At 44.8% G+C, this 24,576-nt stretch overlaps 1 protein-coding gene across 4 annotated transcripts in view; it reads left to right on the plus strand.

Moving 5' to 3' along the window:
• Nucleotides 1-24,311, plus strand: part of twin (CCR4-NOT transcription complex subunit 6-like twin) — a 137,511-nt gene extending 113,200 nt beyond the window's left edge. For all 4 annotated transcript variants that reach the window (XM_077649558.1, XM_077649559.1, XM_077649557.1 and 1 more), the window contains 5 exons: nucleotides 2,506-2,660; nucleotides 3,764-3,915; nucleotides 7,215-7,475; nucleotides 17,230-17,416; nucleotides 21,441-24,311. In XM_077649558.1, the coding sequence (XP_077505684.1) occupies nucleotides 2,506-2,660; nucleotides 3,764-3,915; nucleotides 7,215-7,475; nucleotides 17,230-17,416; nucleotides 21,441-21,648 (963 nt within the window). In that variant the 3' untranslated portion in view covers nucleotides 21,649-24,311. The remainder of the gene's footprint in view (nucleotides 1-2,505; nucleotides 2,661-3,763; nucleotides 3,916-7,214; nucleotides 7,476-17,229; nucleotides 17,417-21,440) is intronic.
• The last annotated feature ends 265 nt before the right edge of the window (nucleotides 24,312-24,576 follow it).

Below are 24,576 nucleotides of genomic sequence, written 5' to 3' on the forward strand. Positions count from 1 at the left end.
GTGCTATGCCATGAAATGGCAACAGTGTAGTCACGCTCCTTCTACAGTGTCATAAGACTCTAACGAAGCAAAGTTTTTGCGCTCATCCCAGAACGATCGTTGTGACCGGTGACCTGTTTATTCATTCTAACTTTTCCTTAACAAAGTTTGTTCAGTTAGAGTGAGTTTTAATATCGCGATGCAGGAGCACAGTTACTTTCCAATTTTTAAATCTTGCAAGCTTCAAGTTTTAAAAAAGAAATCAGTCTAAAGTGGTATTGAGGAAAACAACTAAAATCAATGTTTCTCAGCATTGTCATCAGCTTTTGCAAAGAAATATTTGCACTAATTTAAACCGCACATAATTTTGCTCATTTTTCTTTGTTAAACATTGAATCAATTTGGGTGCACTTAAAAAAATATGCAGACCTGACCAAGACCGCTGCCTACAACCCTGCACCATACAAATCTTCGTGCTGCAGGTTGTCATTTTTTAAATTGTACCGCTAGTCAGTTGAAAACCGTTTATATTCGCATTTGTGTCTTGTTTCTTTGCATCGGATTCCTGCTACAAAACACAAAGAAGCTGCTTAAATTGAATTTTCACCTTCTATAAAGCCTGCTCCAATAGGTTGTGGCCATTCCCAACACTGATAATGCACTGTTGGGCAGTGGGCATGGCTTCATTGGTGTGGGTGATGATGCCAAGATCATTGAGCCACCAAGCTGCCGCGGTGCCTGAGTGGTTATGGCGCTCTGCTGCTGGCCCGAAAGACGCGGGTTCGATCCCGGCCGCGGCGGTCGAATTTCGATGGAGGCGAAATTCTAGAGGCCCATGTACTGTGCGATGTCAGTGCACGTTAAAGAACCCCAGGTGGTCAAAATTTCCCGAGCCCTTCACTACGGCGTCTCTCATAGCCTTAGTTGCTTTGGGACAAACCCCCATAAACCAAACCATTGAGCCACCACGAACTGATGAAGTTATTGTACGCAAAGTACGAGCACTACCAGACTGCCAGGAATCTCATGAAGGCGGTGACGAGGTGGCCGACCTACTACCAGATGCCATGAATGCTTCAGCCACAATTAGTTATATTGCGTCAAGCAGATTATGGGGAGCACATGACCGCCCTAGAAAACTTTGAAAGCACCTTGATAGGGCCTGCTTTGAAAAAGCAGATGCACATAGCGCACTTTTTAAGTTTAAACCTCTTTTTTTTTATGACTTTATAGCTTTGGGTATAATATGGGAAGTCCACTTACTACGAACTTCGGGTACAACAAACTCAATCCATGCAGGCATCCGGTTCATTATAAGTGGGCTTGACTGTAATCGCTGCTTCTTTATATTCGTTGATTCCAGCTTTTGAGGCAGTACAGCATGGTTACGGCACGACAGATAGGACATAGCGCACTGTATTGTGTCTTTCATTCTCTGCTCCGTTTGTCACACTGTTACCATGGGATACAGAAATCAACATGCCCAACAAGTTTTTTGTTGTTTGCTTGAGGCAGGCTGGCTTTAGCATTGTAGTTAATTAAAACAACGATTACATTGTAGTTTTTTTTCATTCCTCATGGGATCTATACTGACCTTTGACGCCATCACTCGGTTGTTGAAACCGAAACCAAAATATGTTAAAAAAGAAAATAAATGGGAATTATTTAACACCTTTAGGCGAATACCACGTGGTGATCCATGTATACAGACTGTTCCACAATTATATGTGTACCGTAGAGTGCTTCTCTCAGCTAAACCGGTGAATTGTTCAAGCTCAAATTTTGCACAGAAATAGCATTTGGTTGGCAGAATTGTTTTATACCACTTTGTTAGGGGCACTTACCTGAATCGATCAGAAGTCTGATATTTTCATCACCTGTAGTAATAACGAAACAAACAAACTGCTCTTTCAGCGATTGCACTGGTGGTGCAATCTCATTTGTTGGCCGTGGAAATTTGACAAAGTAGGGTGGGGGAGAGAGGTTTGAGGACTGTTTGAACTGCTTTATTACAACTTAGTTTGGTTTGGGCAAAACTGCAGTAAATTTGACTTTTTTAACACCTTAACCTCTTGCACCCCCCCCCCCCCCCCCCCCCCCCCCAATCCAATTTTTCTTTGCTGATTCTCAATGGCTGATGCACGAGATGGCGCCACTGGTGCAATTGCTGAGAGAGCGGCTTATTTTGTTTTGGTGTTGCTGCAGACGATGCGGATATCTTACTTTTTCTGATCGATTCAGGTAAGTACCGCTAACAAAGTGGTATAAAATAATTCTGCTGACCGATTGCCATTTCTGTGTAAAATTTAAGCTCAAATAATTAACCGGTTTAGCTGAGAGAAGCTTTCTACGGCACACGGTTAATTGCGCAACATGTTGTTCAAACGTCTTGTGCATCATTACAAAGAATAAATGATTAGATGAAAACATGAAACCAAAAATTTCATGTCTATACTCCTTTAAGAATGCAAATACACTGGTGGGTGGAATTCACCATTCATTACATTTTTTGTATGCGTTTTCTAGGAGGTAGAGATGGAACAGTTTCATCTATTTTTCCTACCGGAGCTGAAAAAAGATGGTTACGATGGCATCTTTGCCCCGAAATCTCGAGCAAAGACCATGGCTGAGTGTGATAGGAAGCACGTTGATGGTTGTGCCATCTTCTTTCGATTGAGCAAGTAAGTAACACTTTACTGTTGGGAAATTCTCTTCAGCATTTTCTTTTTGCAGCTGGGTAGTTTTGTGATGGTACAGTCATTGCTGTCCAGTTGCTCACAGGTTGTACGTCTTTCTGTGCGGAATCCTTAATTGTTTTGTTTGAGTCGCAAGTACCTACCATCATTTTGCTGCTGTGTACTTCAGCACCACTGCTTGCACCGGGTGTGACCCCAGAAGCTGTAAGCAAGTTGCTACAGCAAAGGGAATTCTGTGCTGGAGTCTTTGCAGGACAGCATTTATTGCATGCCTTTGCCTTGTAGCCATATGCTTGTTATTCTTGTATTTTGTATTTTTGTAATTCCCTTTATGAAAGAAGCACTGCCATGTTTTGTTATGTGCACTGCTTTTCATAGGTTCAGGTATCTTAGAGGGCAACTTGAACAGCTGCTAAGCATTCAGGAGTGAAACAGGAGCCCATGCCACTGCTTGGTGGCAGCTTTGATCGCACTTAAAGTGGCATAGGGAACTTAGGAACTTTTGAAGAGGAGTCTTCGTTGCTAGGGTTTTTTTTTTTTTTTTAAGTTGGCAGTACTCCTTGCCTGTCACCATCCCAAAAAAATTGTATTGCATATTGCCACGACTGGGGTAGTTTTTAGAAAGCCCATTCACATATCCTGTCTATTGGCCTCTTCATTAATGTTGTCGTCAGTGGAGAGCTGGCACTAAGATTGGCTCAGACCTTTAACAGCCTTTTTCCTATTCTATGCTTCCCTGTTGATTTCCTCCAGTGAGGAGTTTTGCTCCCTTTGCACTCCTTTCGAGCCCACTCCTCAGAGCTAGGAACGGCTGAGCAGCTGTGGGCTCATGTTCTCTGCTTACAACCAGCCATAGCAGATTCCAAACTTTGGCGTTTCTTTGTATAAATTGAAAATACTCAGTGATGAAACCAGCAAGTTATTAACATAAACTGCAAGTGTTCCATGTGTAATATCTAACCCTCCCTCTTTTTTCGTTGGGCATGCTAAAGTGCTTTTTAAAGGTTATGTATTCTGTGAGCAGGTGTTTGCAGAAATACCTCATCTGGTTTTACCGCATAATCTAATCATGTCTAATATGATTGCAGGTTCACACTCATAAAAGAGCACCTTGTGGAGTTCAACCAGCTGGCCATGGCTAATGCAGATGGCTCGGATGACATGCTCAACAGGGTCATGACCAAGGACAACATTGGTCTGGTAGCTCTGTTGCAGTTCAAAGAAGGAATTGTGGAAAATGGTATGGGCTGCATCTGACTGCTTACCGTATAAACTCATGTAAGAAGAGCCGCACTTCCTTTTAAGGCAAAAGCCTTTAAGTGCTCGTACTCGCGGTGACGGTGTCCATCCGCCTCATCTTGGCGCAGTGCCAGCTGCTACGCTCCCCCTCACCAGTGCGCATCCTACTTGCACCCCCAGCAGTGACGTCAGTCGCACCGCTCGCCCCAGTTCCACCGTGCCCCAGTGACAGTTGTATATACGAACAGGCAGTCAAGGTAGCAGTAAGCGGGAAGGCTTTCGCCATGCACATTTCCCAACAAAGTGTCCCCGTAGCTTATTAATTCGGGTGTGATTTCTGAAGCTGCAGCCCATACTTTATGTTTTCTCATTATCTAGTCCAAAACAGTGGGTGTGGCTCATACGTGGGTGCGGCCCACGAGATTATATAGTATATCTGTGCACTTCAAGATATAAAGCACAACTAAGATGTAAAGCATAACAGCGGGGCACGACAGGAAAAACTACTGATGGGGGTCAGACAGCTAACAAACAGCACCAGTTCACCTATAACTGAACCGTTTAAAAGTGGAAAAATATCAAAGCGTGGGCCTATTGGTTTGAGCAACCACCTTCAATGCGGGAGGTGCAGGGTTTGATCTGCAGTGCCTCTGGGTACTCGACCATGATGCAGTGGGTACAAGCTTTTGCCTAGCTGGCCTGGTGCTCTGCTTCTCTGGGGTGAAATGCTTGCAAAATGCTTTTGACTTCACGTAAAGAAAATTACTTTGTGCCATGGTGCTCTTTGGCCAAAGCTGCCCTTGCACCATAACTTTTTTCCCAATGGGTTCTTTGAAGTTCTTTAAAAACAAAACACTTTTTTGAAGCTTTTACTTTGTTTTGAAACCAAAAACAACTTGGTAAATGGTGGTGCCTCAATTGGTGCTCCATTTAAAGAGCAAATTGTTGTGGTTGGCACCATTTTTAGATATCATCCAGCACTTATATGAGCTCACCATTTGTAGGATAGTATTCTTCAGGAATCCTGGCACTTCTTTAAGTGCGAAATCAAAAATGACACTTTATTAATTTTACCTGCCATCACCCTTAACTTTTATGGGGTTAATATATTTAAGTTTTTAGTACTTGGCTTGCTACAGTAGGCTCTTGCTAATTCAAACTTCGATAATTCATACTTTCAGTTGACTTTAAAAATTTTGTTTGACCCTCCTTAACGGGTTAACTCAGATGCAGCCCAAAGGGAGGCTGTGTTCAGGTCTGATTGCCACTCCAAGCGATCGCATGCACCCCTTCACCACTCAGTTTCTCTTTCAGAGCTTTGCTACACACCATTTTGTCATGGGCACAGCCATGTGTGAGAAGTAGCGCCATCTAGTTACAGGTTTGGACATGCTCGCCATGCTCTTGACTTAGCAGGAACATTCGCTAGCTGGCCTGTGTAGTCATGTTCTTCTGAGTGTTTCCTTCCTAGGTGGTGGCTTTTTTTAAGAACAACAATGATCTGATATGACTCTCGCAGCTATGCTAGCCCGTATCTCACACTGCTGTCGCTGGCTCGGCATGGTCGTATTTTGGCAGCCTTGAATCGGGAGTACACTGAATATGCAATCGCCAGTAAGGAAAGAATGCAAAAAAGGCTATCGGTACAGCTTAAAATACTTGTGCGTAATTTTTCATTACAACCTCGAATCGGCACTCAGCAGATTATCAGTTGCAATATATATTGTTAGCATTTTTCTGTCTGATGCTTCTTCGGCTGGGAAGGTAGCAAACGAATCACCTGCTAGCAAATGCTAGTCATAAAGAAGGTTCAAATCTATGCGTAATTTTCCTTAACTTTCCTGCTGGTGACGTATGCGGATATCGTCGAACATAATGCCGAGGGCACTTAGCGTTGAGACTGTTCTCGGGCGTTCTGTACAAAAAAAAATATGAAGGTTTCTCGGGGTTATAAGTGAGCACGCCAGAAATATGTATTTGCTAGCGTAGGTGTTATTCATTAGCCATGAGAGGAGTTTGATCTTTGAAGCGTGCTTTGCATGTACAGCTCGAATTTGCCACGTGGTGGTGTGAGGGTCGGTGACTAAGCCTTCACTCATATGCTCATGTAAAAGCGCTGGTGCCATGATTCATTTGGATGGGCTCAACTACCTTGCATGTCTGATGCTCAGGCAACACTCAAAGATTCGCAATCTCAAACCAGGTGTCGCCGCTAGACGTAGCTCTGCACGCTGCGGAGTGCAGACGGCATGGGGTTCGAGCGCTCTAGACAGGTCTGTGGATGACTGTACACATGCTGTATACTCTGTTTCATGCACAGCAGGCAACGTTACGGAGGATGCGGAAGTAATGCATTCACGAAACTATATTACTCCGCCACGTATCATTTGTTCTTCTCAAAGCCTCGGTCAGTGTTTGGACGAAAACAGAGCGGTATAAGACGAAGGGCTAGTACTGAAAATATTGGTTGAATCTATGAGGCTCTCAGTGTTCGGGCCCTCTGGCTATTTTTTTCGAGTGTGAACTACTTTTAGGTGCAGATGTAGTAAGAGTGATTCGGCCTACCAGCCAGGAATCGTACTGTCACTTCATTCTTCTCGATGAGTCGGAGGACGAAATTGTGGCAAGAGCTAGGTAACACGAAGTGCAAGAGGTTGCCACTCATAGTACTTGAGGTTTTCCACAACGAAACATGCCTGTGTTCACATTAGTTGTATTGCGATTTACTTTTTGGGCATAGACTTAGCCTGTGTGAACAGGCGCGCTAGCTTTGGCAGCATTGACTGCTATGTATGAAACAGTATTAATGTTCGAAAGCATGCATTTTGTTTTATCTTAGAATCTCTAATAGACTCTTTGGGAAATTTCCGTGCATTTTCCCTGGTGATGACATATATGGATGACGTTGAATAACATGCTGTTATTGACCGGTGTTTTTTATTGAGAGGGAGAACATATATCTAAGAGTGATTATAAACATGTGCTGGGAAATTAATAAATTATCTTTACACTGTTTGTATGTATCTGCCCTCTTCTCCCAAGTTGCACATTGTGCCATGTCTAACCAGTTATTGGGAGTCTCATTTTCATGGAAAGTGGAAAGAAAAAACATAGAGTAGCATCCTAAAACATGCAGTGTTATCAGTCCTACACTTATCTTTCAATGGAGAGAAAGAGAAGAGGTGCAGATGATGTGCCTAATGTTTGTATTTCATTCAACAGCCGGGAAGTGGATTTTTTTTTTGTAAGTAGTCTCTGTACTGAAAAGCTCCCTGACCTGTCGCATTGCTCGTCATGCAGCGAACCCAGAGTACAAGAGTCTGGTACACCAGCAGCCACCAATTCTGGTGTGCACAGCACACATCCACTGGGACCCAGAGTACTGTGATGTGAAGCTGATCCAGACGATGTTGCTAATGCGGGAGCTGCGCATTCTTGCCGAGGAGGCTGTGCAGATGTACAGGAGTGGATCCCTTGGAGGACCGCATCGTAGGCTTCCAATAGATGCTTCCCACATTCCACTGCTGCTTTGTGGTGACATGAACTCCCTGCCAGAGTCCGGTGAGTTTGATATTATATATAACGGTTTTTGGTGTCCTGGCACTAAATTTCCTTGTTTCAGTGGTGGCACCAGTAGTTAGTGTGCAAACATAAGGTCATTAAGTTTGCTTTGCAGTGCACTTTAGGTGTTGCAAAAATCTGTTTCAGCCATGAAAAGGCCTTAATATGAGAAATTATTTGGTACTAAATACCGCGGTATTCTAGCTACGATGGCGAGTCAAATGAAAGTGAGGCAATGCGAATGTATGACAAACGGGGTACTTTATTTAAAAGTAGTCTCCCTGAAAACTTCAGTAAAACAGCGAGTTGAGCGAGTTTGCACACACTTGAACAAAAACAGTGCGGCAACAGGGACCACTGTTGCTGCGCTGTTGCTGCACTGTTTTTGTTCTTGAGCATTTAGACATTTGTTCCACTGACTAACGAGTCATGTGATTCCGGTCTCATAAAACTCCTTGGGTTGTTGCTTCAAAAATTCTGTAACTGACTCTTTCACGTCATCATCCGACTTGAATCTGGTTTCCTTGAGTTGTTTTTTCAGTTTCCCGAAATTGTGGAAGTCACAAAGCAACAAGTCTGGTCTGGGCTGTATGGTGGATGTTGCAGCATTTGTGTTAACCACATAAGTGACGTGGAGATGGGCATTATTGTGGAGCAAGATGACCCCATTCGTCAGTTTTCCACGTCATCTGTTCTTGATTGCAACACTCAGCCGATCCAGTGTTTCACAATATCGGAAACGATTGATGGTCTCTCCAGGTTTAGCAAATTCGATCAGTAATGTCCCCTGACGATCAAAAGAAAAAGTCAGCAGCACCTTTCCAGCAGAAATGACTGCCTTTGCTTTCTTTGGCGGTGGTGAATTCTAATGTTTCCACTGAAGTTTTGCCGTCATGTTTCAGGCTCATAGTAGTGGCACCATGATTGATCCCCGGCCACAATTGCAGACAAGAAGTCATCACCCTCATTGGGATACTGGATCAGATGAGTGAAGGCAGCACTGAACCTCTGTATTCTGGCGGTCCTTCAAAATCTTGGTCATTTGCTGCGTACACGAGAGCTGATAACCGAAGTGGTCATGAATTATGGTGTGAACCAAACCACAACTGATGTTCACATGCCCTGCCAGTTCATCGATGCTTATCCTCCGTTCTTGTCTAATCAGCTCATCAAACCTTTGCAATTGTTTTGGGGGTGATTATACTGTGGCTTTGGTGTGGTCCTGGATTGTATTTGCAACTTTCACGTCCTTCTTTGAACCGCTTGCTCCAGTGCTCCACAGTGGCCAATGAAATGCGATGTTCACTGTACACAGCAGCCATACAGCAACTAATTTCTTGTTGGAAAACACCTTCAGCTGTCAAAAACCTCGTGACACCGCGCTGTTCAACTTTTGGAGCGTCCATTATGTCACACAACCATGTTCAACCCAGTGTGTGAGGGCATTAACGAATGTTTATCCTCACACCTGCTTGTCACTTTCGTAAATGAGAGATGCCTGTGTGCTACGCGCATGCCTCGCAGATAATATACCGAGCCATTATTGCGAGAGGTGGGTTGGCTCACTTTCACTTGACTCGCTCTCGTATTTTGAACTCTACATGTTTTTTCATGCAGAGTTAAGATTGATAGTTGCATTGAAAGCTTGTTGTAGAGGGTATGCTACTCCAACAGTCCAGTCATTGCACGAGAAGCCACTGTGAGATTAACTGCAGTAATGGCATTAGAATTGGCAGTGTGGCTTGTAAGGTCTATGTGGCCTAGCAGCAACTTTCATTACATGCATTTTTCTTGTCGCGACACTCTATTCTCTGGCCGCTGAAGTCTGGGATGGTCATAATTCAATGGTCACTGGGAGTGGAATATTTTCTTGGAATAAGAACCGGAGGTGAACAAGGGTGATGGTGCCTCAGTCCAATGTGGCATTTCCTGATGAACAAGCCCTTTGTTGTAATTTTACTGGTTGTGGAAGGGAAGATTCCGTATACTGTACACTCCCGTTGCGACAAATTTCAAGGGACCATGAGAATTTGTTCACTCTATGAGAAGTACCCTAAAATAGTTCTGTGAGAAGGCAAAGGGCGTTCTGAATATGTTGCATGAGAGCAATGAATGAAATTACCGTATATACTCGTATATAGCCTGCACCCCTCTCTTTCGGCTGCAAAAGTTTGGAAAAAAAAAAACTAGAGCGCGCCAAAAACGTGCCTATTCCTGCTAAGTGCTACAAGATGGCGCCAGTTAGTGCTACAAGATGGTGGCCTTTGCTTTCTTTGGTGGTGGTGAATTCGAATGTTTCCACTGTAAGTTTTGCCGTCATGTTTCAGGCTCGTAGTAGTGGCACCATGATTCATCCCTAGTCACAATTGCAGACAAGAAGTCATCACCCTCATTGTGATACTGGATCTGCATCCATTATCATTTCATTTCATTTTATTACCTTAAAGGCCCCAAAAAGAGGGGTGTTGCATAAGGGGTGGCAACAATTAAAAGCACAGATTCACAATAATGGGAACGTTTTTACATTTTCAACGAAAAGGCTTGGGCAAGTGATGATGGCAACGTTGTTGGAAGGCCGTTCCAGTCTGCGGCTGCACGAGGAAAGAAGGAATTAGAAAAAGTGACGGTGCGTGAGCGTGGACGGGCAACTTGTAGGTGATGGCTGGTGCGATAAGATATGCGTGCTGGGGGAAGAATATAAGGTGCGATGTGCATAGGGCTGTGGAAGAATTTGTGAAATAAAGGCAGGCTGGCAATACGACGGCGGAGCGATAAGGGTGATAATCCAGATGCTGTTCTTAAGGAGGAAACGCTGATGTCATAAGAGTACGATGAATGAATGAAGCGAGCAGCGCGATTTTGAACAGATTAGAGGGCATTGATGAGGTAAGCTTGATGAGGATTCCAAATGGGCGATGCAAATTCTAGTTTGGACCTGACGAATGATTTGTAAGCTAATAACTTTATATGTTGGGAAGCATGTTGAAGATGGCGCTTGAGGAAACCTAGCGTCTTGTTTGCTGATGATATTATGTTAGTTACATGCAAGCTCCAAGAAAGATCGCTAGAAATTGCTATGCCTAGGTACTTGTATGACTGAACTAGTTGTACGGGAACTTCTGATATTTCGTAAGAGAAAATTAGAGGGTTACGGTGGCGGCTGATGGACAAAAGATTATATTTACGTGGGTTAAGTTCCATTAGCCACTTATTACACCACTCCTGAAAAGCATTGAGATCATTTTGAAGAGAAGATTGGTCAGCAGTGGTGAGAATAGCACACAGTCGTCAGCGAACATGCGTATGTTAGATGTTACGTTTGAAGGCAGATCATTGATGTATATGAGAAACAGTAGTGGGCCAAGCACAGATCCCTGTAGAACGCCCGACGTTACTAAGAGTGAGTTAGAGTTCTTATTTTTAATGGAGACAAACTGCGAACGATTAGTTAAAACTCTTCAATCCACTTCAAAATATGGGGGTGCAAATTTAATTGGGAAAGTTTTATCAGCAGGTGTTTATGGGGTGCTTTATCAAAGGCTTTCGCAAAATCTAAAAATACGATGTCAGTCTGTAGATTACAATCAAGGTTAGCATGCAGATCATGAATGAACGTAACAGGTTGTGTCTCGCAGGAATAACCCCGGCGAAACCCGTGCTGAGCAGGTTGAAAAAAGTTGTTCGAATCAAGGAATGCCATGATATGGGTATAGATGACGTGTTCCATGATTTTGCAGGGAATACTAGTTAGAGAGATGGGACGGTAATTAAGCGGCGAGTTCTTGTTACCTGATTTGTAGACTGGAACGACCTTCCCAATTTTTCAGTCTATGGGCAGTTGACCTGTGAAGAGTGACCGAGCGAATAACAAGCACAACAGAGATGAACATATATCTTTGGCATTAATCAGTATTTTAGCGTTGATATTGTCAATTCCAGCAGAGGATGAAAGTTTAATGTTTTCAATTAGTGACGGAATTCCTGCTGAAGAAAATGTAAGAGAAGGCATAGTATCTTGCATAACTGGGGCGTTTGAAGGAAATGTCAGATGTATTTCATTAGTAAACACGGAAGAAAAGGCTGGTTGAACATGTTGGCGCATTCTGTTTCGCATTCTGTTTTGCATGCAGTTTCACCCGAACCATCGGTGAGGGAAATAGTGCGTGTGTGCTGGGGGTTAATGACTTGCCAGAACCTACGGGGTTAGTTGACAACATTTTAGGCAGATCGGAGTTGAAAAAGGTGTGCTTGGCTTCACGAATACTTGATAAGTACGTTTTTCGGCTGCGTAATATTTGTTCCAAGCGTTCTGACTAGGAAGCAACTTGGCCGATCGGAAAAGACGCTTCTTTTTGTTTTCAAGGCTTTTAAGTGTTTTTGTGAACCATTGGTTTTGAGGGTTAGTTCTTATATTTATGTTCGGAATAAACCTGTCGACCAAATCGTCGATTTTCCTCTTAAACAAGGAGCAGTTATCATGAATGGATCTTTGATGAAAGTTGGATTGAAATCCTAGCAAAAATGTGTGAAGTTCATTATTTATTCTGTATAATTTCCTTTATCGTATAATCGGATAGTTCTTTTAGTTGTTGCGCGTAAGGATGGTATAATCGTGAAGCCGGCATGTATGACATGATGATCGCTGATGCCTGGTAGATATGTGGTGGAATGAACGCATTCAGGGTTATCCGTTACTAATAGATCTAGAATATTTGCGCAGTCTTCGGTTACACGAGTTGGCTCAGATATAGTTTGAATGAGGTTGAAATTAAGGCAAACGTCTAGAAATTCATTAGCATCCTTATTCCCTGTAGCGGTTAGATTATTCCAGTCGATGCTCGGAAAATTGAAGTCTCCGAATAGGAGAGTGCATGTGTTAGAGTGTTTAGCTTTAATTTCACTCAATGCGTTATTAAGTTTTCGAGGGAAATCTGGGCTGTTAGTAGGCCTGTAGCAAACGCCGATCACAACTGATTTAGGTGAAGCGTGGCATAAAATTCATATTATTTCTATATCTGATGAAATGCTAATGGCTGAGCATGACAGATCTCGAGCGGTGGCAATCAGTACCCCTCCTCCCCTTCGATCTAGGCGATCTTTGCGAAAAACAGAAATTGGGCAAGTCGGCAAGCACTTCACTATCAGAAATATCGCTGTTTAGCCACGTTTCTGTCAAAACTAGTATGTTACTGGCAGATGAAGTGACGATATGGGAAACAATGTCACGCTTTGAAATGAAACTTCGCACGTTAGTAAAGATTGCTGACAATGAAAATGCTTCTTGGTGTACATGCCTAGAACGATCTGTCGACAGGAGCTGAGATGGTTGCTATTTTACCTCTTTGACTGTTTGTGATGATTCATCGAATATGTAGCGTTTAGGACCAATATGTAATGTTTTGAAGCGCAAAGAGAGCTTACCGGATACCGATTTGGCAAAGGCTTCAAGATGTTTGCAGGCATTACGAACGGGAAGGGAGAAGTCTTCGCCAATACTGTAGTTGGTGCCTTTGAGCTTATTGCCTAAAGAAAGGATGCTTTCTTTAGTTTTCGATGAGGTGAATTTAGCGATGATTGCCCTGGTGCGATCTGTAGAGTGACGCCCGAGGCGGTGAGCACGGTCGATTAGATTGGGTTCGATGGCTAAACCTAGTTGAGTGGAGCATTGGCGAATAACTGTTTCTTCCGAGTCCGCATGCGTTTCAGTGGGGTTAGTGTCATAGTGTCAGGAATATTGTAAAATATGAGATTGTTACGGTGAGGCCGATTTTCTCCGTCGTCCATATGTGCTTCCAGTTTGTCGACCTTGCAGGTAAGTTCAGTGTTTAAAGTTTTCAGGTCGTCGATTTCAGAATGGAGAGTAGAAAGTGTGGCGTAGTGTGATTCTAGAGTGTCCATGCGCTTGTTTAAGTCGGTCAAGGTTGTTTCGGTAGTTTCCAGTTGGTGTTTAATGTCCTGCAGATCAGAAATTAATGTAGCTTGTCCGGTAGTTAGTTTTTGGAGCTCGGAAAGTATGCTGTCGTAACGGTCGGGGCCTGGGTTAGTTTCAACATCGCCTGACAATAGTAAAAGAAAACGAAGAACACGTGAACACTCGGCAGCAATACTACAGCAGCACTGAGGGCTCGGCAGCTGCATTAAAAAGTAGTTACTGGTTTTTTTAGCAAATAAGGAAAACTTATTACTAACCTGCATTGTGAAAAGTAGCGGATTAGTAGCCTGCGCTGATGCACAGCTACTGAGACCACAGAGCGGCGGCGATGACAGCAGGGGCTTTATATGACTGATAGAATTATCAAATGATGTTCTTGGTGATGGGACTGGCCACAGATGGTCTAAGATGACGTCCTCTGGCGACGATGAGGGTAGGCGATGGGGCAGCAACAGTGATGGGGCAGGCGGATGAAAAAGGCCTTTTTCAAGGAACTTCGGGGCGGCGGTCAAAACTGATGTACAGGAGGCAGACGGTAGAGTGGCGAAAAACAGTTGCACAGCCAAGGTGAACACCTGCATTGTGAAAATAGCGGATTAGTAGCCTGCGCTGATGCACAGCTACTGAGCCCACCATCGTTGCGCAACACGACGTTTCCGCGGCTTTCTGTTTCCGGTTTTCACGGTGTCTTTCTCAGCCTCATTTGGTCTTTGTTATCCGGTGCTTCGTTTGGAAGTGTGTGGACTGCTTGTGGAGTCTGTTGTTGCATGCGCTGTCATGTGGCAGGCTGCGTGCTTTTTAACGAGAACAAAAAGCAAAAAGCACACTGTCCTGCACTGCAGACTTCGAACTTGAAATGGCAAAGTATATGAGGAACACGGTAAACAGAAGGCCGGTCGCAAGTTTGACGTCAACGAAACGTGTGTTCGCTGCTGGTGTATGCAAATGCAAGACCTCGCCGAGACTACCCGAATCCGGAAGGCTTTCCGTGGGAAACAGTGCAAGTTTTCAAAACTTGAAGAGGACCTCGTCGAGTACGTTCGCACTATTAGGAGCTACGGTTTCGTGGTGTCTGCGGAAATGATCCACATGAAAGCAAACGCTATTGCTCAGCACATGAACATTCGCCCTGCGGACTTCAAAGCCAATCGAGGGTGGCTTCGTTTCATGAAACGGCACCAACTCTCCATCCACCATCGAACGACATCGTGCCAGAAGCTGCTAGCCGAATATGAGGACCAAATAATGAAGTTTCATCACTTTGTGAACGCACTTTGGAGGGAGCGTGAGTACGACTTCTCACAGATAGGCAGTGCTGATCAGACCGCTGTCTGGTTCAATGCCCCTGAATATTGCATGGTGGAAGCCAACCGGCAAAAAGTGTCTCCATGCGCCCTACTGGCGTTCCACGGCAAAGATACATAGTGATGCTTTGCGTCACTGCTGATGGAAGGAAGCTTCCACCCTACGTTGTCTTCTAGAGAGAGACTCTGCCAAGAGAGAATTTCCGCCAGGGTACCATAGTCCGGGTGCAAGAAAAAGGAAGGTTGGATGTTCGACAAATTTTCCATAGACTGCTGAAAACAGTGTTGCAGAACCGACCAGGAGGCCTGCTACACTACAAAGCCCTTCTTGTGTTGTGTAGGCGCAGGCTCCTATGCCAAGCCATGTAACCCTAGTAAGCCGAGCTCCAGGCCGGGTCATAGCTTGTACCCATTTTGAGGAAACCGATGGGTAACCGGCCGGCAGCGGGAGTCGAACCCACCACCTCCCGAAGCCGAGGTGGGTGCTCTCTCACGAGGCCACGGCTGCGGTGGTTTAACGTTGTTGTCGACAGAACTTATCGCTGATCCGTCAGAGCAACTGTGGTCAAGACCCTTTTCCCAAGCATCTCATCCAGAAGAGCTGAGCACCAGGCCGGGGTAAATCTTGTACCCATTAAAAGCCGGTGGGTACTCGGCGGCACTGGGGACCGAACCCAACACTTCCCGAATGCGAGGCCTACGAGCCTCGAGTCGAACTCTTCACTTGGGAGTGAAACACGAACCACCTTTGTAGGCTGAGTTGTTCGAAACTGGGTTTGCCCCCGAAGGGGTGCAGCGGGGTTTGTGGAGCCTCCTCCAAGCACACACCCCTGAAGAAACCGGGCACCGGGCTGGGGTGACTTGTACTCATTTTTACCAGTGGGTGTCCGGCGGTGGATTTCGAACCAACCACCTCCCGCAGCCGAAGCGGACGCCCAGACCACTAGGCCACGACCGAGTGAAGACTCTGCTGGCAGTCTGCCGAATGGACTTGGCCGTAATTCCTAGTGGCCTGACAAGCGTGCTGCAGCTGCTCGATGTTTGCGTTAACCGGCTATTCAAGATGGAATTTCGTACACCGAGTGGATGGCCACAACAGGCAACCATGGAACAACTCCGACAGGGTGGCTTAAGTGAGCATCGCTCAAGCAAGTTTGCGCTTGGATTTCGTGTGGCATTCATTGTCAGCGGACACAATCGCAAAGAGTTTGAGTCACGGAGCTGTCAAACGCCATAAACGGCACAGAGGACAACTAGCTTTGGGAGCACGCAAATGAGGCGAGCTCGTCCAGCAGCGGTGAGAGTGCCAATGAGCTGAGCTCCTCCGACAGAGATTAGCACGAAAGCGGCAATGAATGGTGAAATAAAATGTTCGTATCTGTCGCCAGCATTTTAATTATCTGACACAGTAGCCGCAGTGGCACCACGGTGTGTTAATATATGTGTAGCTATAGGCCTGATTCGTGTATAACTCGCAGCTCGGAAAATTTGATGAAAAAAGTGCGTCTTATACAGGAGTATATACGTTACTTGCAGTGGGATGATAATTTCTAAGAAAGCATTGATTACACTGTTCATGAAGTGAGCTGCACAATGAGGGGATGAAACAAGCTCACGTCATCCTGCTTTAAAACTGAATTGGTGTAGTTTTTTTCTTCCATTGTCATTTTTTCTCCTCTGCAGCAACCTCTGGCTCTGAGCACACTGTAGGTTCATTTTTTATTATTATTACTTTGTCGCGCTGATATCTGGTTATCGAAGGTCTCTGCGCTACAATGTGCGTGTGGCAGCACCACGCTTATTGAAAAACTGCTCAATGCCAGAGTCAGCGAGCAGGTGCACCCCACGCCTATGTTCTTTATCGTTCTTCGCGGGCTGGGTGCCTACCATGCGCCTGTAAGAAAGAAGTAACCCTGCAAGAACGCTTACTCTGCAAGGACACCTTCCCGCAGAACTTCCTCACAACTTCGCACAAAAATGTGGGGAAGTTTTTTGTTTTTTTCTTGCTTTGTGATTGTCACGCAGATGCCCAGGAAATACCATTGAGATTGTTCGTCGTAACAGGAGTCGGTTGTAATTTCTGGTCTTGTGTTCTTTTCACACTCATCACAAGAAATTAATGTTACATCCATTATTATTATTATCAGCTTCCTTACAGCACATTGACTCCCATGATTTCCATTGCTGGTGTATGTGTGTAAGTGTTATGGAAGTTCTGCCCAGTAATAACTAAAAGAGCAGCTTTCGGAAGTGCTGAGCTTCTTTTCTTGATACACGCAATGAAAGGGCCAAAATGATATCATTCAATTCTTTCTCTGGAAAAATTTTTTTTGCACTGTTCAGCGTCTGTTGTTCTTCGTGCACTTTGTCACCAGCACATCAATAACTGTTCAGTGTCGCACTTGCCAGTGGCGTCCGATCTTTTTGTGCAAACCAAAGTGGTTAATTTTTCAGATGTGCAAATGTTTCTGTTTACTACAGAACCATATGACTAAAGACGCTTTGTTTCTTTTTCTAGGTGTTGTTGAGTTCCTGAAGGCAGGCCATGTCTCGTCAGACCATCCAGACTTCAAAAGACTTGGTTACAAGGATTGCCTGCGCAAAATGTGCCTACAATCCAATTCACTCGTTGGTACGATGTACACTCACCCTTTCAAAATCAAGGAAGCCTATGAAGATGGAATCATGCCCTACACAAACTATACGTGAGTGACCAGTTTGAGGTGCTCTGTTTATCTGCAGTAGCATCTTGGTAGTGGAGCGGTCTTGTGTGCTGTTCTGACTACAACAGCAGCAAAGGTAGTCCACATAGATTCACGCCTACATCCAGAAGCAACATTTTTCTTTTCCTAATTTGTCATTGGGCAATTTTCTTTGATTCATACCCTTCCTAAATGCAATAATTTCGTGTGATTTCAAAAATGACAAAGGCCCAGTAGCTGCTCCTTATACTTCGGGCCCTTCGTTTTCTTCCTCCCTCTCCTTTTGCATGTTTTTTTTTTTACAAAAATCAAACTATTCTACAAAATATTTAATGAGTTTTTTTTTTCTTTTGCAGCAGAAATAAATAACCCCTTCGCACTTTTTGCTTGGGACATAAAATACTCTGTAGTATTTTGCTCGTTATTTTTAGAAACACTTCTGCTCGTCTTTCAGATATTTTTTATTTTTCATTTATTACAATTATCTTTTTGCCACATTCACTATCATCCCCCTGTGCAATACTCTTGCATCTGTGCTTGACATGCCTGCCTTTGTTTGCATGCTGCAAAGATAGTCAAAGTGTAGCGGTCATTTATTATGCTCAAGAACCTTGAAACTGAGTGTCATTAGCATGGCTAATGCTTGCTACAGTGATACAGTCGAGCCCGCTTATAATGAACATGAGTGTCACGCGGTGTCCGTTCGTTATATCCCGAAGTTTGTAGTAAGTGGACCACAGGTTTAAAGACAGTTGCTTGGCAAAACTTTAAATTTTTTTTTTTGCTAAAAAGTCCGTGATGGACGTGTTCTTGCAGCATAGATCCGATGAGGGAGGTTTCCAGTTTATTTAAAGCAGAAGCGTGCTCTTTGCCAAGGCCCTTGGCAGAGACAAGTTGTCTGAGGCTCTTTATGTAGCTCATTGCTACAGGCGCGCTTATGGTTGCTGGCTCCGAAGTTTCATCCTCATCCGATTCCTCCGCATCACTCTCGTCCCGCACTTAAACGATGCCCTCGTCCATGCACGGTTCCGCGCTGTCGGCATAGTCATCGACAGAAATAAAATCATCCCAACCAATGTCATGACCCCCCATGTCGAAGTCTGCGACGCGCTGCCACAAATTGCCGCCGGACTGGTTACCTTCCGAAGCATCAGGCTCGGCACAGACACTGTGTTGACGAAGCCAGCCTTGCAAAAGCAGTTCCGCTCGCCAGTGGCCGTCACCTCTGCCCAGGCCGCTTTCATCATCTCTGCCGCTGAATACATTGGAAATGGGCACGGTGTTCCCGTCCGCCATCCCGAATTGCAACCAGGGCCATAGATTTTAACAAAGCCAACGAAACGTCCACACAACAACAAGAGTGACAAAAGCGCGCGATGGGGTAGACGTGCAACGCACACAGGCACCAATCAAGCCAATCAAGCTAAAGGTACAGAAGCACAGCGCCAGCGGAGAGACCAATGAGGGGCGTCCGTGAGCGTCACTGCAGCCACCTCTTGGCTCCCACGGAAGGCCTGCTTCACGGAGCGTGGCCTCCGCGATTGGCACAGGCGGCGGCGTTGTTGATCGCAAAGACCGCGCGCGGATTTGCAAGAGAGTGAGGAAAGGGAAGTGGAGTTGCGAGGAGGGCCGGGAGGGCGATCTTGGAAGGCGCGTCGGCGGGGAAAGGGTAGTTCGCTTGAGAGCGGCAAAAAACGGGGCGGGCATTTCGCTTTGGATGAGGCTCGGTCCGAAACCTTACCGTGCGCCGAGTGCACAAAGGGGTCGGAGGCAGGTTATCTCGCATTGCGGCGCCGAGTTTATGCCGTCCGTTCGCTGCAACCGATCAGCAGGGCTTAATGACGTTCGCTGTACGTGTGATTTTATGCAATTGAAACAAGGTATATTTTGACGGTCGCGCAGGTCTCCTTCGTTATAAGCGATAGTTCGTCTTAAGTGGGGCCGTTATATGTGGGCTTGACTGTACTGATGAGTCTTATCAGTACCTGTATTCCAGCCTTGCTTCTAAAACACTTTTAAAACTTATCCGTCAAATGCATATGCCAAGCATTAAAAGATGTTTAAAATTAACATTTTACTGAAAGACGTTCTAGTTTTCTTGCTATGCCTTTGGCTTTATGCTCTGTGCAAATCACTTTCTTGAAGCTCCAGTTTCAGGTAGAAATTAAATTGACTCGATTTTTAAGAAATCTGCCCAGGGTACGAGAATCGGTTGAAACTGGGTTTTTTCTGAAAATGGAAGGCCTCGCTTATAGTTTGCAGCAGTGGAGAGATACTCCATTGTTCCAGGAAACTCCCAAATTTCAACCGAGGTTCTCAACTGCACAGGCACGACATTATTTCTCTTGAAAATTGTCCCCAAATTTTTTGGGAGTCATTTTCCCCATAGAAACTTACTGGGTAATACACATAGTCTAACCATAATCGGTAGCAGAGGCTCGTTATTGTCCAAAGCCAGCGCGACTACGGGTACAGCAGCAGCTGTTACAAGTTTTCGGACTTCGAATATTTGGACTTTCCTTTTATGAAGAGCCACCAGCTTTCCTACAGGACTAATCATGTTTCCCACCAATTTTTCAAAAGGAGCAAGTCCAAAAGTTTGGAGAGCAAAAAGTTGGGGTGGTTGGTTTGCTTCTTCCAACTGAACAGCATGCATTTGGCACTGATCTCGTGATGCAGGAGCCGTCATGTTGAATTTTCTTGTGGCTTAGTACGTTTCTATGAACTTTTATGGCACGGTTCTGAGCCGTTCATAATTTTCCTTACGATCGTCTGGATGTGTTTCGAGAAAGTGAAAGGCAGGTGAAGAGGGGCTAGACTCGGGGCTTGGTGGCCACCCAAAACCGTCAGCACTTCACATTATATAAAAGGTATGATGCAGTGTCACATGTCGAAACCTAATGGTTGAAACCTCAGAGGTTGTACTTGTGCACTCTTCCAGCCAGACGGCCATTTTCGAGGCCCATTATTTTTTGGAATGATGCAATATTTGGTTCTTTTGCACAAGTTAGAACATGGAGCAAGGATGGCTGCATTCACAGCCGGCTAGTGTTGTTTGAACATTTCATGGATTATCCATGAAGGTATGGAAGAATGCTCAGAAACGGTCAGTCTTTTGGAAATGGTTCACTGTGAGTTGTTGCGGTGACCTGTGAATCTTGCTAACAGATTTTCTTTAGACATTCACTATTGTTTTGACCTCATGTGGCTTGAGAGCCACCGCAGTGGCTCAGTGGTTATTGCTGCTGACCCCAAAGACGTGGGTTTGGTCCCGGCCGCAGCGGTCGCATTTCGATGGAGGTGAAATGCTAAAGGCTCGTGTACTCTGCGATGTCAGTGCACGTTTAAGAACCCCATGTGGTTGAAATTTCCTGAGCCCTTCACTACAGCATACCTCATAGCCTGAGTCGCTTTGGGACGTTAAACCCCCAAAAACCAGTCATGTGACATGCGGCACAGAAGGAAAAAAAAAGCAAGCACCGGAGACCGCTGGGATATAACTTCGCACTCCAAAACTTCTGTTGGCAAGTGCCGTCACATTTTCAAATGCCATAAGAAAACATGCTGCGGAAAATTTATGAAGCGAGTTTAGTCTTGAAAGGCAAAGTCACTCAAAGTAGACAACTGTACCCTTCCTGGACACATGCACTTGATGTTTCCCCCCCCCCATTGTTTCTGGTATGGAACTGGATTCTTGCATGTGCATAACTATATGTGCATCACTTGATTCAGGTTTTCATTATCTTCAGAGTGTAAATATTTGAAACCACACTAGTCAGTGAAGTTGTGTTCATTGCAGTAGGCACAATTTTTTAGACCTGCTGCACCTTTAGCGTGTAAATATCCTTGTGCTGTGGCCTGGCTGACAAGCTTTGAGTGCATACCTCTGAAGTGGGCTTTGGAAGTTTGTTCTGGTAATGCATATTGGCATGGCAGTATATGTACCATGCAGGTCTAGCGTTCAGGGTCTGATGGATCATGTGCAGCAGTGGGAAGTGACTTAATACTCTCGTACTTGTGTGTGCAGGTTTGACTTCAAGGGTGTCATCGACTACATCTTCTTCACAAGGCAGCATCTTGGGGTGCTTGGGGTGCTGGGGCCCCTGGACATTCACTGGATGGAAGAGAACAAGGTGGTGGGCTGCCCACACCCCCATGTGCCCTCTGACCATCTGCCCCTGGTGGCCCAGCTCGAGCTACTGCTTATGAGCAATGGCCTGCTGCTGCGCAGGTAGCAACGACAGGATCCAGCCCTCTCCCATCGTTATCGTCTGCCCCTCCCTGGTTCTTCATTCAGTGTAGACTTGCTCGAGTCCTATGGTTGAGGTGCTACACATGCTGCTTCTCACTGGACTCATTTTGCTGTGATCACTGCTGGCGCAACAGACTGTCTAGTGCCGTGTGCCAGTTGGCCCCCTTCCTCCCTGTGTTGTTTCATCCTGGTGCACACCATTTTGCAAGGAAGGGTGGTGCTTTCCCCGTGCTAACTGCGGTCCTGGGACAGCTGGGTTAGCAGCAGCAGCAACTCAAATCAAGGACACGAGTGACTCTCTATCATTCCTTTCGCTCTTCGACCTCTGCAGAACACTGCAGTGCCTGTCTCAAAAAGGCCATGTTAAGGCTACGCAACATTTCTAGGATGTATAAAAACAATTAAATGGGAGAGGGAATCCTGCAGTCATCGGTGTCATCGTGGTCATGTTTCATTCACTGTCCTTCTGGTTCCTGAGGTCTCCTGCTTTTCACAAATACAAGCTCCTTCTTTTGTATAAAAAATGCATTCCCTAGTGAAATTGAGTTTTGCAGCTTTTTGAATGATAAGTCATTACCGTTGTGAGAGGCAGCAACTCCTATAACTTGCACAAGACACTGGAAAGAAAAGACATAATTCTGCTTTGGATTTAGTGTTATAAGGCACAACAGCACGGTTATAAAGGAGCAGCAAGAAGCCAACTAAGGATAATAATGTCAGACTGTAGTTCTACTGCGACTTTCTCATTGGTGCGCCAACACATTTCCCATCTAAGTACCGATGAGTTCAGTTACCTGCAGGTAACTTGCATTTATGCAGTGTTGGCACACGTGAAGTAAAATTTGCTAACTGTTGGACCTACTGACCAAGAAATGGCCATTTCCAGTAATGGTGCTAGCAATCTGGTTTGAGGCAAACTAGTGTGATGCCTCTGACATCTCAACTTTGGACTTGCTTTGGGGCAAAGGAAGCAACTTGGTCTGATGACAAAACTATGGAGTAGTTATGATCTTGCTATCAACCTGATTCTGCTGACCTCTGTTGTAAAGAACGCACAAGGCCTGCTAAGGACAAGTAAGGCCGCCGCTTATTACGCGCCTGTGGTGTGGTGCATCTCCCGACACCGTCCACTTCCAGGTTTCTTGCTTCCCCCCCCCCCCCCCCCCCCCCCTTTTATTTGAGAACTGCACAAGAGGAATGGCATTTGCTCTTCTTGCGTCACACAACTGCCATTTGAACGCACAGAGCTCAAAAGGAATGCTGCACACAGACTGTGAGAGGGCACCGCCTCTTGGAAACAAGAATGTGAAACAAGGCTGGAAGCAATTTTTCGTGCCTGCGTGGTATACATTGGTGTGTGCAGCAAGACACTACTCAATCTTTGCACATGGTCCAGGCAAGGGCTGCTGCAGTGTGGAACAAGTATCCATGCATGCTTTATGCAGCCACATTCAGTTAAGGCTTCCTGTCAGATTGGTACAACAGCTTGCATGTATCGTCACTTATTGCGGCTGGAGCAATGAGGGAATGTTTCAGTAATGTGTGCCTACTCGCAGTTTCACGTCATTCCATGCCATTTCACGGTGCATTGCTCTTGGGCAAAGATGTAACATTTTCATAACCACATGATCTGCTTAAGTGGTGGAGCATTGCTGGCACAGTTCATTCTTTTTGGTGCTGCTTGCTCATGCGTGCATGACATGTGGTTGGGTGGATTGTCTTGTCATGGTTGTGCCCTTGAATACATAGTGTGGATACGTAGTGAAAAGGAGATGGCTAGGCACAAGTCCATTTGTACACATATAAGGCAAAATTATGGTCCAAACCTGAGTATTTGTGATGTGCAGTCATGTGCTGGTTAGGTGTAGCATTTCATTTGTTCATGTGTGAATACCACCAAAGCTGGATGACCCAAGATCAAGGTTTGAGAGGAAATGCTTTCATTTGCTTTTTCTTGGTCTAGCTGCGAAAGCATCCTTGCATCTTCGCTTGGGGATGTCATTACAAATGAAGTGATTTCTGTTCTGGCCACTTGCTGTACCATAATTGATTCATTTCTTTGTTGTAGTTGTTGGCCATGGTCTGTTATATTTAAGATTCATGTATTTTCTGAGCAGTCCTGATCAGGGTACACTTGGGAAGACCCATCATGAATTGGTGGTTACCTCCTGGCCCTATCTTGCGGCCTGCCACTTTTGGAATTGTTTCCAATTGTTTGTTTTTTAATGAGTAGAGGTCAACAAATTCTTTTTTGTGATTCAGTGTTTTATGCATGGTGTAGATCGTTTTTCTTGCCCCGTATTGTAGAATAAGCTATTCTGTACATTGCATCAATGTATATAGAAGCTGAAAACTGACGTGTCATGAACAGGCTTTACCCATCAAGCATGACTAAATTTTTTATTTTTTTTCACCGCATCCAGTATTGCATAATGAGTGTGCAGGATGAAGAATGCGTCATGTGAAGCTGTTGTCTTTGCTATGATTGATTAGATGTGGGTGTTCCATTTTTCATGCAAATCACACCATACAACAAGGGTTCCAAATTTCAATTTTTCTAACCCTTTTTTATGGATGTGTAAAGTCTCCTTGTTATGAGTGTTGTAGAGAATTCTTCAAATTGAAATAAAACATGGTTGAAGTGCTTGCATTCTGTCCTCAGTTTTACCTGTGAGCATATATTTAGAAAAGGAATCACTGGCTTGCTCTGGCCATGGCACAGTTGTCTCCTAAATGGAATTGGCCTAACTTGGAATGTGCCATACAGATGAGACATCTGGGATATGGCTAGTAACCATTGTAAAACACGAATAATGTACTCCTGGTTTCACATGGTTGCACAATTTTTTTTCATTTACTATGATGTAGTTAATGGAAACCTTCTGTGGTTGCTCATTAACAGCTACAAGAA

This window comes from Amblyomma americanum, chromosome 1, assembly GCF_052857255.1.
Source record: "Amblyomma americanum isolate KBUSLIRL-KWMA chromosome 1, ASM5285725v1, whole genome shotgun sequence".
NCBI classification, from domain to species: domain Eukaryota; kingdom Metazoa; phylum Arthropoda; class Arachnida; order Ixodida; family Ixodidae; genus Amblyomma; species Amblyomma americanum.